Below are 20606 nucleotides of genomic sequence, written 5' to 3'. Positions count from 1 at the left end.
TTATGTTAACTCAGTTTTATGTGCAGGAAAACATTTGCTTTATGGCATCCGGCCGATTTTTAGAATTCTGAGATCAAACACCTAGAGGGTGAAGAAGGAGTTGCTGGGGGAAGTGAGGAGGGGGGAAAAAGCAGAGTGATGCTTGGGGGCAAAAAAGCAGGAACACCTACTTGGACACAGAAAGAAGCTGTGTGACTTGTGGGAGTTTTGAGATAATTATATTGAGTTCTGTGGTGATTCGCAATTGGGAACGTCTCCAAGTGCACCACTGAGAGGAATACCTGAAAGGGCCACAAGATGGCGATATCACTCCATGAGTCGCTCCCGGTCCTTTCCACCCAGTAGCTATGGCTTTCTTTGTTCAGACCTCCTTCCCTAGCAAATGTCACCAATTATCACCGTCTATTTTGTGTCTCTTCATGCTCCTGGCCTTCCCATAAGCCACTTTCCTGTGACTAGCCTTAATGCAAAAACTACTGATTTTTATTGCTATTTGTTATTTTTATTTTTTTGCTATTTGTTAAATTTTTAAGATAGTGGATATGGTCTCCACTCTGTTGTAAAAGCAGCTGAATCAAATGTTTTGTTTTAATAAGAAATATAAAATAAACCAACCCAAAACACTTGAGGTTGATCTTTCCCTTTTTGTGAGTTACCATCCAGAAAGACTTGCCAGGTAAGTGGGGTGTCACCCACCAGGCCTGGAGATAAAAACAAAAGTGCTCACTTAAGGTTAAGACAAATCCTTAGCTGGGGAGAGAGGCTGCCAGTGCCCTTAAGTTGGGGCAGGAAGGAGGCTGAGCCCCACCCCAGAGAATGAAGGACAAAAACCCCAAATGTTCTACCTCTTAAATTTTTTATTATGGAAAAATTCAATACAAAAGCTAGAATAATAGGACAGACCCTGATACAATCATATGGAGGGTCTGATACTATAAACCAAGGAAGAGGCTTAAGGCAAATGTAAGCTCCCAGTTTGTTGAGGACACTTAAATTTTGCATTCCCAGCGTCCTGGGTCTCCCCCTCCAGCCCCTCATAATGGGAAGTCCTGACTTAGAGGAGGGGCAGACCACTGGTTTTAGAGGCCAGTTGGGAAAGCAGACCTGTGGAGGTGACCAATTTCAGCCCCAAGGAGGATTTGAATCCTGGTCTAGTGACCTGTCCTGCAGGAGCTCTTTATTTGGGTGGCTTCTAGGGACACCTGAATTCCCAGAAGATTATAGGGTTAGTCATTTTCCTAGGGAGAAGACTCCTATCCCACCAGATTGTCAAAAGTCTATGTGGCCACTCCTTATCCCCTTATCCCTTCACCCAGGCCAGGAAAAAAAGTCTAAAAAACCCACTGTAATGATGCTGATAATGCTGACCCAGTCTCTCTTCTGACGGTCACACTGTTCTTTTAAATATGGCCCATGAAATCTTTAATAATAAAAAAATGGTCATAGGGAATTAAAAACAGGTACATACAGAATTTTCCTGCTAAAGAAATTCACTACGCATTTGGGCACTTCATACCGGAAATACTAGGCATGTTAATTTCAAAGCTCTGAGAAAAAACAATTACGCTAATCGAAAGTATGTTTAGTAATGACGATACCCAAATTCATTAACTAACTTGGGGAAATGTGCTTTGCTTGACAATCCATTAACTGCATTTTTCATTTTCAGATATTTCAGAAATCATTTTGGAAAGAAACACAAACATTACATATTCACAGAAAATGCCACTTACAGCTGGCTTTAATATCGAATATAACCGTCACAGCTCACAAAAATAGCATAAAGTGCAAAAGCTCCATTTCAAAAGGTTTCAAATCACTCCCAAAGCAATGGAGACTAAATGCTACCACAACCAGTGAGCACAACACCCTTATACCACACAACTGTATAAAGTACAAAACGAGAGATATCTGAAAATATTATATATGCTCTGATTACATACTGTGATTATAAAATAGTCTTCAATCTGGTTTAACAGAGAGAAAGAAACCAAACAATTAGTCTTTTTTTTTTTTTTTAATCTGTAGGAGAATGTCCTTAAAATCCATTGAGAACCCCAATCTGGCCTGCCAATTCTCTTTAGCCAGCTGGAATGGTAGCACCCAGGCAAAGAGCTGGCAATGAAAGGTTCCAAGCTCATTTGGGGAAAAGGAGCTAGGAGAGGGGGGGCTCATTGGACAAGCTTCAGCCCTCCCCCGCCCCCCAGAGATGGTTGCGTGTCAGCCCCCAGGGATGAAGAGCCAAGGAGACTCCATCCCATTCTCAGAGCCTCCAACATTGTGCTGGCTCACATAAGCGTGACGAACTGGTGAGAAGTTTTAAAACACCTGAGAAATCCAATAAAAAGAACAAGTTACGGTATTTTTCAGAAAGTCTGTGCTTGATGACCATCAAGCTTAGATCCCCCAACAGAACATCTTGGGTCCAGAAATAACATTTTAGGCACTCATCCGAAGGACAGGGCTAGTTTCCCCCAAAATGTAGCCTGTTACCAAATAGAGTCAGGTATCTTTTCCCCATACACCTTAAATATATTCACTGAAGTGCTAACAATATAATCATAATCATAAAGAGAAAAGATTTTTTTCTAAAAATCAAGATTCAATTAAACACTGTAAAATAAGAATCACTGACTTAAATGATTGTTTGGTAACTAGGATGATAATGTTTAATATCTTAGATCCAATTCCTGCCAGTTCTTGATCTTGCAAATTCTATCTAAGCAGAACAAAACTGTGATAGGTCATGGCAGCTACTCACTGTGACTAATTCCCAAACATCAAATCTCCATGTCCCTGCATTATTAGGGGAAAAAACAAAGATTCTTGATTGCACATCAATTAATCTAGTCACTTTTTTTAAATCCAAAAACCTGTGGAGCCCTATTTTTAACAGCGGTTTCCCATGACCTGTCAATCCAAGAGCAGAGGCCTCTCGAAAAGTAGAATTCAGTTCATTATTTCTTAGGACCCATTCATGTCAGGCTCAATTTAAAAAGAAGACTCAGCAGTAAGTCAGAATCCAGTGATGAGCTCTCAAGTGTATAGCTAACCGGTGTATATCCCAAAAGCTGCTCCTCCTGAAAAATACACAACTGGCATTTAAATTCCATTCAAGCTATCGGATGAACTGTCCACTCTAAAAGACCGCTATTTACAACTCTACGGTGGGAGAAAGGGGGAAGATGAGAAGAAAATACACCAAAATACCAAAATATTAATGATTGTCCTTGGACAATAGAAATACAGACTTTTTTTCTCTTCAACTTTCCTGTAGTTTTCTAATTTTCTTTCAAGAGTGTTTAGTGCTAGAAAAGCATCATAAATATAAATGTAAATATAAATATGCTATAAGTCTAACTTCAAATAAGACTGTTCAACTCCTACTTTCTCGATTTACCATCTTCACGCTATCAAGCTAGAGTGATTTTTGTTCAAGAGTTCTGTTTTTGTCCTCAAATATACCCATTCCATACTTCTTTATCAGCCCTCAGCTCATTAAAACCAATCTCTAGAAGGGCCTTCTGTTTTGGGGGGGAGGGGTTTTTTGGGGGTTTTTTTAACAGCAAAAACATCCCTTCTGACATCTGAACTAAGTCATTTGTCTTGTAGAAAATGGATGGAAACAGCTCTGTGAGTTGGGGCACTGATTTCCTTACTTCCAGCAGTCATGTTGTATCCCGATTTCCAAAGGACACTCAGAAACTTCCAGAAGAGCAAGGTCAGAGAGTTGAGAGCTGGAGGTGATGTTCCTCAGGGACCCACCCCTTTACCTGATAGGGAGACACAGTCCCTCCTTAACTGTAATGTTCCCATCACTGAGGAACTCTCAAGACCGAAATTAAACCTCACATATAACACAAACACTTCCCACACCCCTGCCTCTCCTCATCCACGCTTCCACACTAAGACAGCTGGGCCTGAAGTACATCAAAGCTTCCCCCTACTTTGGAGCATTTTTATACTGCAGAATGGATGAGCCCAGAATCCATGCCTGGTAAAACTAATCTGAAACGAGGACTGCTATTTCCCTTTAAAAAATTCTAGAGACCGGGGCACCTGGGTGGCTCAGTCGTTAAGCGTCTGCCTTCGGCTCAGGTCATGATCCCAGGGTCCTGGGATCGAGCCCCACATCGGGCTCCCTGCTCAGCAGGAAGCCTGCTTCTCTCTCTCACTCCCCCTGCTTGTGTTCCCTCTCTCTCAAATAAATAAAATCTTTAAAAAAAACAAAAACAAAAACTAGAGACCACAGTTTTAAAACTCTCAGATGGAACCACCTAGGTCTCAGAGGTGCATCAGAACCCCACAAATACATAAATACCTTTTTTCAAAGTATATTTTTAAACCATAATAAACAGGTACACTTCTTCGACACCAAATTTTTTACCATGGAAACCACAATTTAACTTGCATTTTCACTGCATGGTATTAGGGAAATAGGTAAGTTTAACCTTCAAATAAACGGATATAACACATTTCTCACATTTGGGTTCCATCAAGATTTCTTAGTGTAAATAGGGTTCTGCTAAAAATAACTTGAAAACCACAGGAGGAGAACAATGTCATTCATTTTTAAACTCTTGGTTCATTGCTCCTTATTGGACTTTTCACCTTAGATCCTGTACAAAATTCTAATTAAAGCAAGAGTTCCCAGACATGCCACTGACTGGTACTGCCCAACTCTTCGGTCCTTGGTGACACGACTCCTGTCCTCACAAGGACACCTCCATCCTGCTCTCTTTCACAATGGAATGCTGCAAGGCAGGAGATGTCGGAGCTTCAGTGAGTATCCCTGAGGCCCTGTATTCCCCCCACACACCGTGATGACCATTCTGGAGTCTTCATTCAGCCTAGTGAAGAGGTTAGTGGTAGCCAGTGTCATTTGAGCTGAGGAAGAACTCCGAAGGCAACAGATTTGCCCGCTGCACCAGCAACCCCAAGAGCCAGCATGTAGTCCCCTCGGTCCTCGAAAGAAGCAGTTGTTAGATGCTCAGAGAAACTGCAGGAAGCACCTTGTACTGTGAGACTACAGAGTACGACTCCCACAGGAAATACTGGACTTCCAGAATAGAAGGCTTCCCATCAGCAGAAGTTTCCAGAACTTCGTGTTGGCTCCAGATGTTAAACTAGGATCCCCACCCGGACCATCCCAAGGCCTTGACCTTACAGAGCTCAGCAGCAAGGAGCGGGGTCTGTGTGCAGAGGGCTCAGACACACCTATTCTTCTCGGTGTGTTGGAGGCCACTGGGCTGGGGGGGGGGGGGGGCAACAACGTCAACATTTAGGAATTGTGCTCATCTTCAAGAATGGCTTAAAGTGGAGTGTAGCTTTTGGCACAGAGGGTTTTTCCGTCAGCTTCACCCTCCTCTGAAGTCCCCGTCTCTCAGCAGAGGTAGTAGAGAAAGGATTCACAAGCACATGTAAAATCCAGTTACTGAGATTCTCCGAGTGGACCAGTAGCCTCCTCAGCCACAAGTCCTGTGTGGGTTTCATTGGCTTGCTTTTATTTTAGGACTGTTTTCCCAAATGAAAATCCCTGGCATCTTCCATCAGTCAGCCTGTCTTGCCTGTCAGAGTCCGTCAGCAGGAGCGTCCGCTCTGAGAGCCCATGGGAACGGTGCGGTCTGCAGCAAACTCCTCCTGGGAAATGAGGCTCCCCCAAGGGACTGCTCTGCCATCCCAAAGGATACAGCCCAACCAGTCATTGCATCTGGAAGGGACACTGAGAAGATCTACCTGGTGGCCCTCAGCTCTGCACTTTCCATCTTCGGGAACGGGGCAGACCCTCCTCCTCAGTCCTGGTGGGCCACAGACACGCTAGTCAGAGCTCAAGGGAACAGAACACTAAGAAGACAGACCCTACCCCCAACTCTACAAACCACCGGCTGTCTTTGCCGGCAAGCGAAGCCCAGTGCAGGAGGGAAAACAAGCAGAGAAGCCAGCCACTGCCTTGCCATCACGTGATCTTGACCGGTGATTTCTTGCTGGCACACAGGAGGGACACGTAGGGGACGCCGATGAAGGCCCATTTCTCGCTGGGCCAGAACTTGATGACAGGGCCCTGCTCGGGGATCTCGGACGCAGCATCAAAGTAGGCAAAGCACACACAGCCCAGGTAGGCAGCAAGGCAGATGAGGATGTGCCTGCAAAAGGACACAGGAGGTGAGCACCCAGCAGGGGCAAACAAAGATAGCCGCCTTCCGGCGAGCCTGCCCCTCCCCTCCCGCCCTCTCGCCCCTCCCCCCTCTTCCCCCCTTCCCTGAAGGGAAGGACTGCACAGCGCCCCTTCCAACCAGGAAGGGTTAAGGTAACCAACAAGCCCCGGAATAGCAGGAGAACGATAAATCTGGAGCAAACGCGGCCTGTTTTAGAAAGTTCTGAAATATTCCACGTGGTAACAGGAGCAAACATGCAAATGCCTTTGGGGCTCAACCCTGAAGACCGAGGCCCAAGGATTTAAAATAGGTGCTAAGAAGATGGAACCAACTGAGAACATCTGATAAGATCCGCCTTCTTCCTCCAACAGTTTTTATACATAGCTTATGCCTTTTATTATCCTTTTATACTAAATTGCTTTTACAGTTTAGTAGGGAAACTTTTACTGTGTCTGTAAAAAGTTTTAACATGAATCTTTTATCAAGCAAGCGACCATTTAAAAGCAGGTAACCCTTCCCTCTACTCTAGATTGAAATTGAATTCCAGATGAGCTAAAGATCAAAAACCTATTTTTAAAATATTTTCTTTGACTATATTTTTATGAACTGTGGTAGGGGAGGCCTTTCTGATACTGAAAAGTCCAGAAACCCTTTAGGAAGAGACTGACAATGGGAGAACATGACTGTTGAAAACCAATAGGGCACAAAAATACCATCATATACTGAAAGACAAATGGGAAACAGGGTGGGGGGGGGTGAGATATTTGTACCATATGACCAAGGAGTTAAAATCCCTATATTCTGGGGCACCTGGGTGGCTCAGTCGGTTAAGCAGCCAACTCTTGATTTCCGCTCAGGTCATGATCTGAGGATCCTGAGATCCAGCCCTTTGTTGGGCTCTGCACTGAGCATGGACCCCGCTTAGGATTCTCTCCCTCTCCCTCTCTCTCTGCCCACCCCCCTCGCACACATGTGCTCTCTCTCAAAAAAATAAAATAAAATCCCTACATTCCAGAGAACTCTCAAAAAAATCATTTCACGGAATGCCCTTTAAAACAATCAGGGTGGGGGGCAGGCCGTGGGTAAAGATGGCATGACTGACATTGGCCTCAGGCTGATAAATACTGAAGCTGGACGTTGCCTCCAGGAGGGCTCAATGTAGTATTCTCCATACTCTTGAAAATGATGCAAATTTGCATAATACATACAGTTATTGGACAGTAATGACTGGTTACTCCGTGCCAGACACCAGGTGCTAGATATAAATTTTTAAAAATGGAAACACTGCACAGGGAAGACAAATGAAAAGGTACCTTTCAACCGAAGAAATGTGCACAGTGAACTTACACTGGAAAAGATGCTCAACAATAATAATTTTTTACAAAAACATAAAAATATTTTTAATCAGGTTAACAAGATTTAAGAGTTAATATCTAGTATATAAAAGTATGGGTAAAAGGCATTATCTTACAGACTTTAATAAAAAGTGTGCATTAATACTTTGGAGATATAGATCTATGTATGTACCTGTATCTATAGATACAGATATAATCTATAGATATATAAAATTTAACCTAAGGAAATGTTTAGGCATGAACAAATAACCTAATTATTAATAGAGAGGTTGGCTAAATTCTAAAGCATCCATAATGTGAAATATTAATTGGACACAAAAAAATGGAAGATAATATGTATGCATTGGTAAGGAAAGTGGTCCACAATCTAGTATTCCCTGTATGAAGAAAGAGCAAAACAAAACACATAGTATCATTCTATAGGTGATACAATCTTTGTTTTTAAAAAGTAGCATTAGAGAAATAGACATGAAAAATCTGGAAGGTGGGTGCATGGGTGGAGTAGTCAGTTAGGCGGCCAACTCTTGTTTTTGGCTCAGGTCATGATCTCAGGGTTGTGAGATTGAGCCCCATGTTGGGCTCTGCACTGAGCATGGAGTCAGCTTAAGTTTCTCTCTCCCTCTGCCCTACCCTCCCATGCTCACTCACCCGTGCTCGCTTGTGCGTCTCTAATAATCTTTTTTAAAAAATCTGGAAGGAGGGGCACCTGGCTGGCTGAGTCAGTGGAATGTGGGACTCTTGATCTCGGGGTTGAAACACCACGTTAGGTACAGTAATTACTTAAAAATCTTAAAATCCGGAAGGATTAACCTCAGGCTGTGAACAATTGTTACCACTCTTTGGTGGACAGAATTATGAGAGCCCCTTTATACTTCTGTTTAAATTTGTTCTTAAAATGCCATAACTGGGACCAAAATACGGTTCAACTTTGAAAAAGCAGGAAGTACGGGGCGCCTGGGTGGCTCAGTCGTTAAGCGTCTGCCTTCGGCTTAGGTCATGATCCCAGGATTCTGGGATCGAGCCCCGCATCGGGCTCCCTCCTCTGCAGGAAGCCTGCTTCTCCCTCTCCCACTCCCCTTGCTTGTGTTCCCTCTCTCGCTGTGTCTCTCTCTGTCAAATAAATAAATAAAATCTTTAAAAAAAAAAAAAAAGAAAAAGCAGGAAGTACACCAAACCTAGAAACAAATTCAAGTCTGAGCCAAAGTTATTACAATCTAATTTTTGAATTTTGCTTAAATAGCTAACGTTACCAAGATACTTAGATTGATAAAAATATGTACTTTACCTTGAATGAGGTCATATTTACACATGTGTATACATTTATCAAAACTCATCAAAGTGTACACTTAAAATCTGCATTTTATTATCTCCATTATAACTCAAATTTACAGTGCATAAATCCACTAGTGTGAGTCGAGGTTGAACCTAAAAAAATACCAGGAAAAGGACCCTCAGACTGGAATCTCCAGTTTGTGCTGTTTTCCTTTGTTCTGTCTTTTGCAAACAGTCCTGGGAGTCCCCAGGCCTTAAACTGAGAGCAAGTCGGGTCTCATGCTAGATCTATACAAGTTCCCATGTTCAAGGAAATTCACACGAGTTCTTTCAAACCCTAGAGTTTTAGGCATCTCCTGATAGAAGTCAAACTTCTGAATCTTGGATCTAATAAAGTTTTCCCAGCTCCTTACCACTATAATTCTCCCTGGGGGCTCTCAATTTACAAGGGACAGTCTAAAGCAGACTTCCCTAGGTCCCTGTTCTCTTTTGCAATCAGAAGTTCTGGGGGACAGGGAAACAGGGCTCTGGGTTGGGTGCTGAAGCAGTTCATAGGAAAAAACCACTCGACTTCCTCCTTGGCGTTCTGACTATAGGAGTCTGCATGCTGTTTAATAAACTGCTTTTTTTTTTTTTTCTTTAACCGCGTATCCTGAGCATGCCAACGCATAGCTGCTCCAGTTTCCAATGACTCAACTCCCAGGGGAGTGATCCTGAACAATGAATTCCCTTCTCTGGGCATCTGTCCCTACCTGTAAAGTGAATGGGTGAGACTGTCCCCAGTTGGCCTGTGATGCCTTCACCTGGTCACTTGGGCATCCCAGTCCCCACATCACCTCTGTCCCAAGCTTTCCCCACCCCCACCCGACCCTGGGCGATCTAACTAGAGCTCAGGTTACGGACTTGGTTTTCAAGCTCCTTTATGCTTTAGTAATGGAGCTAGAGGTAAGAGACCGCAGACTCGAGGCACACACAACAGGTCTTTTTGTTCCGGCTGAGCCTGCTCCCTGGAGCGGATGCTGTGTTTGACAATACCTTCCATTGCTTCCGGAAGGTCTGACCATCTCTGTGAGGAGAGAGGTGCACCCAGGCCGTGCTCCATCCTCTTGCACACCCGCCGCACCGTGCAGGGAAAAGAACAGCAGGTACGGACCCCTGTGCGGTGGCCGGGGCTTACCATACGCGGTGCAGACCCCTGTCCGGTGGCCGGGGCTTACCATACACAGTGCAGGTAGGGAAAGTGGAAGGACGAAAGCAGCTCACAGAAGGCTCGGTCACTGATCCAGCAGAAGAGCGCCAGGGTCCACCAGAGGCCCGAGAAAAGGCCCAGCTTGAAGACACGCACGTTGTCACACCTACACAGGGATCCAGAAAGCAAGTCACCCTCAGTCTGGGTTGTCACCCACCTTGCTGGCCCCTTCTGGCTCCTCACACCGCCCCACCCCAGACCCCCAGCCCCTCGGCCCTGGAGGTCCCACCCAACATCCTGTCACCCCACAAGCCTGTGAATGTAGATACCATACGTACATACACAGATGACTCCCAAAGCCGTGTTCTCACCCAGGCCTCTCCCTGACTCGAGACTCACATACGCAGCTACCTTCTGGACATATCCACCCATGTGTAACACAGACCTAAATTTAACATGTCCATGATGAACTCCTGTTCTCCTACATACTCTGCCCCTCGCTGCCTCTGCTCATCAACTCCCCGCCCCCCAAGGATCCCTGCGCTCCTCAAATAGCCCCATCAAGTTCCCCAGACCTTAGCACTGGCTATTCCTGCCACCTGGAATGCTCTTCCTCGCATAACCACCTGGTTTACTGACTCCCGAATCTCTACTCAAATGTCCCTCAGTAAACCCTTTCCTGACCACTGTTAACAATTGCACCATGGGTCTCCACCCCCTAAGTGACGCTCCCCCCACCATTTCCTTCTTCTCTAATTTCTCTGTAGGGATTATAACCCCTCTAGCATCCTCCATGTTTTCCTTGTTGACGGTTGGTCTTCCCCTGGAACAGGAGGGGACATACAGAAGGCTCCCACATTCATTCCCGTGAATGAAAGAAAGAGCTCCCACATATGCCGGGACAAAATGTTTTTCAGTTAACAGCCCAGAGAAATTTCCATTGCCATTTCCTTTCCTTGTTCCTGAATCGTTCATAAAGGGGGGAGGGGGTGACTTCCAGTCCTAGGCGGGGAAGGCCCAGAGGTAGCTGGTGGCTGAGGGTCCTTCCCGGCCCTCCCTCCCTCAGGGTCTCCTTCCCTCCACGGACCACTCCCAGGTCAGTCAAGCTCGCTCTCGGGACCCAGAGTCCAACGTAACATCTGCCCCCGAGAAGGGGCCACAGCTATTTGTTCATATTTGTTGTACACGTGTCAGAAACCTGACTGGTTGGTACCTTTCCCAGCCGCCTGAGGAGGCATCAGCGAAACCAGGATGCGCAGAAGGTTCAGAAAGGCCTACTCAAAAAAACAAATACCCTTTTGGAGGAGAGCTAAATGTAGTCCTTGAAAAAAACTTTTTGAAACAACAGCGGCCCAGGACTGGAGACACTAAATTCCTACTTAGCTCTGTTGAATGGCTCGCCCTCACAGAGGCTCCTCCTCCCTCTCAGCTCCACTTTCTCTGCCTCCTCAGGTCTCAGCTTCCAGGGCGCCTTCTCAAATAGACTTTCTCTGACAGCCCCCACCCCTACTACGTCGTCCGCCCTGGGAGTGCCTGCCATTTTCCTTCCTAACACTCAACACAAACTGACACTGTCTTCACTGGTGTAATTATTTGTGGAAGGTCTAATATCCGAGTAGACAGTAAGCTCAGCGAGAGTAAGAACTCTACCTGCTTTTCACCAAGTATAGACAGTGTATGACCCAGAAGAGGCATGAAATAAATGCTAGCTGAATGAATAAATAAAACAAGGAAGTAAAGGAAAATGTTAACTGGATGCCAGTGATCTAAGGAGCACATTTTTTCCCAGATTTTTTTTTTTTTTTAAACAGTACCCACGTTGATTGGGTACCAAATTCTCTGAATGCATGCTAGGCACTGTGAAAGGCAAAATGAAAAGGGCTCTTGCCTTGCTATTTTAAAAGATAAAATGAAAACAGACAAAAACAAGTGTCAACAACTATAGACAATTTGGTACAAGAGAACCCATGTACACTCAATTCAACCTAGAAACCTTGGCTTAAGGAACACCCCAGAACACAGCATGCTGGAGAGACAGAGCTTGTGTTGAGTGGCATTCTGTCTCTCTTGCCAGGGATGAGTCACGTGGGGGGAAAGCCCTGCAAAGTCAGGGTCTCACGGAGGCCTGGTACTGTCCTTTCCTCTGTTGCTAGAGGGACAGGGCCTGCTACCTGCTGCTGACCAGGCCTATCTGCACCTGGGTCTTGCCCATACCTGGGCTCCTTTGGGTTTTATTCACACTTTTTAGGGCTCCTACCAAAATATCAACGTGAGATTAAATGAAAAAAGCAGATCAAAAGTGATATATACAACAGGATCCTATTATAGGATAAAAAAAATCTGAGCTGCTATCTGTTCTCCTCTTCTTAACCCTTTGTTGTATTCTCAAAGTTGTCCTTAACAGACTCACTCCTATAATCGGGGGGGGGGGGGGGAAGCACCTACTTTAAAATATATTAAATGCAGCTGAGTCACTTCATAATATGACAACACAAATTTCAGTAAATGTCTGCTTATAATCCCAAATAAAATGTTGTTGCCACATGGTCTGAGAGAAAGTTCAGAAAGGACAATGAAAATAAAAAACTAGAAACAAGCTCTAGCAACAAGGCTAATGAGAAACAGAAAGCTTCCCTAGCTCCTTTGAGCAGAGGGAGGATGGACGAGAAATATTGAGCTGCTACATTACAGATTATCGCTAATGTCAGCAGGGAAGGTCCTGGAAGGAAATGCAAAGAGCAGTAAGGGCATCCCCTGTCTGGGAATTTTATCAAGGCAGGCCAACAACCATCTTCTCTCTCCTTGTTGGGACTCGGGGGGAACTGGGACACAGTAGTGAACATAGGGGCCTTGTTCCTGTCCATGGAGTCTACATCAAGAGAAGGGACAGACACTAAACAAAAAACCAGCACGAATAATTTAATTACATTTGGGAAGGGTGCCAGAAAGAAGTTGGTGGTGCTATGAACAATTGAGCCAAACAGGTGAGTCAACGATGAGCCAGAAGTAAGCCAAGCAGGAGAGTCAGAGGATGGGACAGCATGAACAAGGACCTGGGGGATAGGGAAGGTCAGAACAGCTAGAGGACAGAATGTAAGGGGGGAGCTTCGTGCAGGCCAGATCAGCAGGTGGGGGCCATGTTAGGATTTTGAACTTCATCCTAATTGCAAGGTCAGCTAAAAAAAGAGACTATTAGAGGCACATAGGGGCCATATTGAGGATATTGAACTTGATGTCAATTTTAATGTCAACTAATGGAAAAATGAAAGTGATGAGATGGGATGTTCAGGGAAGAAAGAGGGAGCAGGCTTCTGCTCTGCTTTGAGCAAATGGGTAAATGGTGCTTTGAGCAATGGAGGTCATGATCCCAGGTCATGATCCCAGGGTGCTGGGCTCAAGTCCTGCGCTGGGCTCCCAGCTCAGCGGGGAGTCTGCTTCTCCCTCTGCCCCTCCCCGCTGCTTGTGTGCTTTCTCTCTCTTAAATAAATAAAATCTTAAAAAATAAAAAAAAAGGAAAATGTTTCCCTGCTTAAAGGTCATACTCTTGAAGCAGAATTTATTTAAACCGCAATCTGCCCTAGCCACTGTCTTCCTTCATTTGTTCTTGTTTAAATAGGAGTTAAAAATATTTTCCCTTTCCTTAAGCTACTTTCTAACAAAATTTTCGGCTAAAACATAGTATCAAGAGTTAAAATGAACTAGACTGCAATGAATTCTCCAGAAACATACCTAGGTTCTGCACATTCTATTCAATTCAGGCCAAATATAAGCCAGTACCGCTGGACTATTACAAATTCATTTCAGATCTCTTTATTGGCACTTTGTGTGTTTTCCAAAGAGCTTCAAAATCCTATTAGCGTTCTGAAACCAGCCTCTTATTTTTCCACTCCTTCAAGGCTACTGAGGAAAGCCAACAAGACAAGACCGGACAGCATCCTTCATCTGTCAACCAGTATTTTTAAATACTTCTTCAATCACCTTTGACCCTGCCTGGTCTGGCCGACATTGTAAGCAGCCCCCAGAGGCAAAGCAGTGGGAAGAACCATGTATCTCCTCTCAAAACAAAGACTGAGAGAAAGCTGTCCACACACTACACACAGCGGCAACTCTCACACAAAGGAAGAGAGATCTGAGACTTCAGTTGAATACCATGTCCGTAACAATGAGAAAGTCAGGAATTAAAATGCACTGCTAAAGATGGGTACAAAGAAAAAGCATTTTCTGAGTACTACAATAAGGGCGGTGGTCTCATGTATTTTGGGGTTAAAGAAGAAGTCATGTACACACAAGGCTAAACTGTTTCTAGATATCAACCTGAACCTGAGTATAGAACTTTCCAAAGGAAAATCCTTAGGCAAATAGCAAAGGCTTTACCGGATAGGTTGCAAATAAGAAACGAAGTGTCCGAGAGACTAGCATAGTCAACAGTATTATGCCTAGAGTCAATGTTGCCTTGTATAGAGACGTTTGTTTTTCCTTCTGTGTGTGAATGCAATAGCCTCATTAGGACTTTTCTTCTTCTTCTCATATGAACAAATCTATTCTTTGTACAGAATTAAGTCTCCCAGGCCGGTCTAGGCACTCACCAGGTCCTTGAGATGTTCCTGCTAAGCTAGCTTCAGATCACTGGGATGCACTGCATCCACTAACCAGCCGCTCCCCTCTTTCTGGAAGTGAGATCATTAACATTTTGAGCCAAACCATCAAACGTGCTTCCAATCCAACAGTCAGGAACTAACTCTACGTGAAGAGTCAAACTCCGCTTCCACACTTGAGGGCAGTAAAAAAAAAAAAAAACAAGCCGGGAGCCTGGGTGGCTCAGTCGGTTAAGCAACCGACTCTTGGTTTCAGCTCAGGTCATGATCTCAGGATCGTGGGATCAAGCCCCGTGTTGGGCTCTGCGCTCAGCGGGGATTCGGCCTGAGATTCTCCCTCTCTCTCTGCCCCTCTCCCTGTTCGTGCTCTCTCTCTAATAAATCTTAAAAAAAAAAAAAACAGAAGCTGGTGTGTTCCCAACCCAGGGACAGCCTAAGGGGCAGGCGGGAAAAACGAAGGCACCCACCTTCTTAGCTCTGCAATGAGCAGCACAGTGCAAGGAACCCCGAGGGTCATCAGAGAGATGTTGTTGATGGCGGGCTTGACAAACGCCAGGCATGTCGTGACGGCAGAAAGGACACAGACCACCGCCTTGAACCTGCCCCTGAATCAATGAAAGCAAACCGAACTGTTAGCCAAGGAGCTCTTGTTTGTTTGGTGAATGCCGACAAAGTACAGGAACTGCAGACGAGTGTGCGAGCTGAGGAGTTGTGCATCGAGTACCCGGAGTCTCAAACCCACTCACGCTCACGGGCTCAGGAATTCTACTTCTAGCAATTTATGCTTAGGCAATAACCGGAAATTTGACAAACATTTAGCCAGGAGAATGGTAAAATGAGAATCCATCTCAGTCCCCGAGGGTCAGATATGGATAACTGTTTTCTTAGTGTTACTTTTTTCTATACTTTTTTCAGATGTTTTACAGCAGGGTCTAGCAAACTTTTTCTGTAAAGGGTGAGAGTGCAAATGCTTTGGGTTTTGCAGGTCCTAGGACCTCCGCAGCTCCCTAAGTCTGCCCCTGTAGACAAGCGGTAAGGGAATGGGCGTGGCTGTACACCAATAAAACTTGATTTGCAAAAACAGGCAGTGGACCCAGCTGGCTCACAGGACCCAGCTTGCTAACCCCTGTTCTACAAGGTGAGCGTGGAAGACTTTTATAAGAAAAATAGGGACCATTTACAAACCACAAAGCTCCTTAGCTTAAAAGAAAAAATCTGGGGTGCCTGGGTGGCTCAGTCAGTTAAGTGGCTGCCTTTGGCTCAGGTCATGATCCCAGGGTCCTGGGATAGAGTCCCACGTCTTGCTCGCTGCTCAGCAGGGAGCCTGCTTCTCCTTCTCCCTCTACCTGCCACCTCCCTTGCTTGTGCTCTCTCTGTCAAATAAAATCTTAAAAAAAAAAATCTGTGTCTAGCACATACAGCTAAAAGCCTTAAGAATAAATTCTAAGACTGTCTATTTACCAGCAACTCAGACTAGCGTGCATTGGAATTTTGTGTTGACAAGTTTTTGACATGACCCATCTTAGAAAAATACCATCCTCAGGGCACCTGGGTGGCTCAGTCAGTTAAGCAGCCAACTCTTGATTTCAGCTCAGGTCAGGATCTCAGGGTCATGAGATGGAGCCCCACATCAGGCTCCGTGCTCAGTAGGGAGCCTGCTTGTCCCCTCTCCCTCCTCCTCTGCCCTTCCCCCCACTCGTGCCACACAAACATGTGCGCGCTCTCGCCTTCTCTCTCTCTCTCTCTCAAATAAATAAAATCTGTAGAAAAAAGAAACAAGAAAAATACCATCCTCACACCCTTCAGTGGATGTACTTTCAGGAGAAAGAGTCAGAAGTGGCGACGTGATCCTGGACATGCTCCTTCTTCTCTCCCTGGGATTCCATTTCCTTATCTATAAAGTGAAAAGGCTGGACTAGATGATCCCCAAGGCCTCATCCATGACTGAAATTTAGGAGCACATGATTTTCCTGAAGTTTCTTTTATTCCTCATTAGCACAATTTACCTTGGCCAAAATCCCCGGAACAGGTCACAGTTGGGAAACTCATCTGAATGAAATTCCATTATAGAGAAATCAAAGTACACTGAAATCTCCAAAATACAAATTTCTCTCTTAAAGAGGAAAACCATTTATCATCAAGGTGCAGGAAATCATTGATCGAGCTGCCAACTTTCTGACTGGAATGAACAGGAAGTGTAGCCCTGAGCTTCAACCAGAGAAAAAATACATATGCGGGAAAGGGTCCAGGCAGCAAATCCTCAGGAGAACTGTTTTCCTCCTGGCCTTGGCTGGCAACCCTTGCCACTGGAGGAAAGCCTGCCTGCTCCAGCCCGAGGTGGACGGCCCGCAGCTCCCCTCTTCTACCCCCATCATGCAAATGGCCCTTGGGGACCCACAATAACTCCTTTACTGGGTTTTGAGGTGCTATGACCTGTACCAAGGCTTTTCAGCCTTTTTAGATTGGATGAACAGTTAAAAAAAAAAAAAAAGAAAGAAAAAAGAAAACTTGCAAATTGCATTACTTCTCTAGCTCAATGGTTCGGGAGTTAGGGCAAGAGTGTTGTAAGCACAGGTCTTCCAGGTGACAGATGTGTGCTCACTTGCTGCTTCCATCACTCAGTAGCTGTGGGACCTTTTGTCAAGTCCCGAAACCCTCCAAGCCTCACGTTTCCCATATGAAAATGAAGACCCCCTACCCCATGGTGTTCCTATAAGCATCAAAGCACTTAACATGGTGCCTGGTACATGGTTCTGTGCTAATAAAAATCCACTATTACTGTTATCATTCCCTTTGTGTGAGAATAAGTGCTATTTTAAATAATGTTATTGTGTGGGGCGCCTGGGTGGCACAGTTGGTTAAGCGACTGCCTTCGGCTCAGGTCATGATCCTGGAGTCCCGGGATTGAGTCCCACATCGGGCTCCCTGCTCGGCGGGGAGCCTGCTTCTCCTAACCCTCCCCCCTCTCATGTACTCTCTCTCTCTCTCTCTCTCTCACTCTCGCTCTCTCAAATAAATCTTTAAAAAAAAAAAGTTATTGTGAATAATAGCTGCTCTCAGGGAAAACCTGACGGGGCTGGTGTGGCAATCCCCAAAGGCTCCGGAGGGCATTACCAAACAGTTCAAAGGCAGCAAGCCTGAAGAAACTCGCTTTAAGGAGAACAGAGGCAGACGCCGCCCATGTCAGTCCAGAGGGTGTGGAGGAATGCGCTTCAGGAAGGTGGCTGAGCAGACAAAACCTCAGCCCGAAGAAGTCCACACAAGTCACAGAGCCAGACCGGCCGACCCCAGGGTCACCAGAGGTCCTGGGGACAAGAGAGCTGGCCATGTCCAGGAGCGCAGGGTTCTGACAGAGTGTTGTCTTATCCATGACACCAGGCAACCCCTGGTCTCTGGTCGTGTTCTCCACTTCCCAGCCCATTATGGGCTCAAACTGGAACATGAGGTCAGGGAACCCCGATCACCCCATCCTCCTCAATTCCCCCTAATCAAAACAGCCCAACACCATCAACATAACGTAACAAAGCTGCTACTGCTGTTACCATTAGCCACCCATTAGAGCAGAGGTTTGAACCCTGCCAGACCCTGTGCTCCTTTTCTATAGCAAATACCTGGTAACGCCCCCTTTACTCCTCCGAAGTGAGATGGCTTTTATGGATGATAAAACCTCCTTCATGATAACCATCAAAAACCTGTCCACAAACTTCCCTCAAGGGACACCCTGGTTAGGATCCACTGCTTTAAACCACCCTTTAGGACTAAAACATAACCTATGTAGAACAACTAGCCCATGATAGTCACAGGATTACAGCATCTGGTCCCGGAAGGTCCACCCATGTCCTTTTCTAAGTAAGGAACTGATAAGGCCCAGAGAGTCTAAGGCCCTGGGCCCCAGTCATCCAGCTAGAGCAGGATGGCCAGACCCCAGCCTGGTAACTCAGGATTCAAAACCTGAATTGGATTATAAAGTGAGGGCAAAATCATAAAAATCACAGCAGGATAAATCTTTAAGAAATGGAAATAATTAGTCCATCATAGTTCTTTGTTCTTGGGGTTTTTTTTTTTCTCAAAACAAAAATGTCTAGAAATTATTAACCATCAACAACTGAGTGTATGATTCTTAGGACATTCTAGGCAAGATAAAATGCTTTTTTTTTTTTTTGACTTGCCAATTATTCCTATTTATACGGTAAAATTTAATAATTTCCCTGCTGTTCTAGACATTCTTCAAAACACTTATCCATATTAGCCATTCTTAACAACTGCTAGCCCTTACTGAGTCCTTACTCTGCACAAGACACTGTACAACTTCTAGGATTTCCCCCTATATTTCCAACCCCATAAGGTACCCTTAATATCTGCAGTTTACAGATGAGCTAAATGAGGTACCAGAGCTTTTAAAAAAAAAAAACAAACCCTATCACCCAAAGCCATGTCCGTCTGATACACTTAGCCACCACGCTCTGTTGCCCCTCCTCCAGAAATCTCACACTGGAACTACTTTAATGTGTTTTTAGAAATATTCCAGCAAAGTCTAGATCACAAAAAGAGATGTTAACTTGGATAGGTAAACCACATGATCCCTGGTCTAGAGAAATCCCTGTTTTGACATGAAGTTTTTGTTCTGGCTGCCACTTGGACTCAGAGCTGCACCTGTCCCCGTCCGGGGCAGTGAGGCCCACAAAAAGGGGTTTTGTCGTCTTGTTCTCCTTGTCACTGGCAAGTTGAAGGCGGACGAACAGAGTTGAAATCCTTATTTATAGTGTGCTACTTTCCCATAACATATGCCTTATCTTCATTCGCATCTCCCATTCCCATTCTCCCCTTCAGTGTGTGTGTGTGCGCGCGCACGTCTCAGAAATGCCAGGCAGAAATCTCCATGTGTCATTGGCAGTACTGGAAGCGAACTCTGAGCACTCGCCATGTTTCTGATACTCTACAGTGTGCTGCAGGATCCTCTCGAGAGGATTATTTACCTAATTTGACAAATGACGAAACAGAAAATGAAAGAGTCAAGACGAGCCACACCGTTTGTAAGCAGGGAACCTAGGATTCAAACCCAGGGAGTCTCCAAAACCAGGGACATGGACATCTGTGGTGCTCAGGGCTCCGAAGGACTCTCTCCAAGCTGAAGACAGTGTGGTCACGTCTTCCCAGAGAAATGGTGCCGGCAATAAAAAAAGTCCCAAGTGGTCACCTCTCTGTCCCACGGTACGGTTTCATTATTAAAGTTGGTAAGCTTTATAACTACATCCATTGCCCCATTTTCTTTTCTCCTGCTCATAACATTCCCTCACCCCTCCTGTCAAGAAATCAAAAAGACAGGGGCGGCCTGTGTGGCTCAGTTTGTGGTTAAGCATCCAAATCTTGATCTCAGCTCAGGTCTGGATCTCGGGGTCATGAGTTCGAGCCCTGTGTTGGGCTCCACACTGGGTGCGGAGCCTACTTAAAAAAAAAAAAAAAGAAATGAAAAAGAAAAAGATTCTCTACTATGAACACACACCAAACTGTCGCTTGGAATTTCAAGTGGCACCTCCAGAGTGCCACGAACAAAACCATTCTTCTGTGTGAGGCTTCTCACTCAGCCCCCAGGACTTGAAAGATCAGATCTAAGGGGCGCCTGGGTGGCTCAGTCGTTAAGCGTCTGCCTTCGGCTCAGGTCATGATCCCAGGGTCCTGGGATCGAGCCCCACATCGGGCTCCCTGCTCGGCGGGAAGCCTGCTTCTCCCTCTCCCACTCCCCCTGCTTGTGTTCCCTCTCTCACTGTCTCTCTCTCTGTCAAATAAATAAAAAATCTTAAAAAAAAAAAAAAAAAAAAAAGAAAGATCAGATCTAAGAGCAAAGAGATTCCTCAGCTCTCCACCTCCCACCCACCAGGCTCGGGCAGGGATGGAGGTGACTGGTGGCCACCCTCTGACTCGACAGGAAAGGCCAAAGGTAAACGATGTTTCTCAGCCAGAGCCCGAAAGCCCCTCCTGCGAAGGCCCTCCTGACTTGCCTGGCGCTGCCCCCCTTCTCCACCTCACGAGGCTTTCTAAG

The 20606-nt window shown here is 45.4% G+C and overlaps 1 protein-coding gene across 1 annotated transcript in view; it reads right to left on the bottom strand.

The window, feature by feature from the left end:
* Window positions 1-1712: 1712 nt before the first annotated feature.
* ACER2 (alkaline ceramidase 2) overlaps window positions 1713-20606 on the bottom strand; it is a 31237-nt gene continuing 12343 nt past the window's right edge. The window contains exons 4-6 of the mRNA XM_045882475.3: window positions 15034-15171; window positions 10000-10137; window positions 1713-6143 (exon numbers count right to left, since the gene is read on the bottom strand). Coding sequence (XP_045738431.1) covers window positions 5957-6143; window positions 10000-10137; window positions 15034-15171 — 463 coding nt within the window. The 3' untranslated portion in view covers window positions 1713-5956. The remainder of the gene's footprint in view (window positions 6144-9999; window positions 10138-15033; window positions 15172-20606) is intronic.

Source organism: Mirounga angustirostris, unplaced genomic scaffold (genome assembly GCF_029215605.1).
Source record: "Mirounga angustirostris isolate CCGP_5_RB_7025 unplaced genomic scaffold, mMirAng1.0.hap1 SCAF_15, whole genome shotgun sequence".
NCBI classification, from domain to species: Eukaryota; Metazoa; Chordata; class Mammalia; order Carnivora; family Phocidae; genus Mirounga; species Mirounga angustirostris.
The sequence above is the reverse complement of the archived record's forward strand: the minus strand, read 5'-3'. Positions and strand labels throughout refer to the sequence as shown.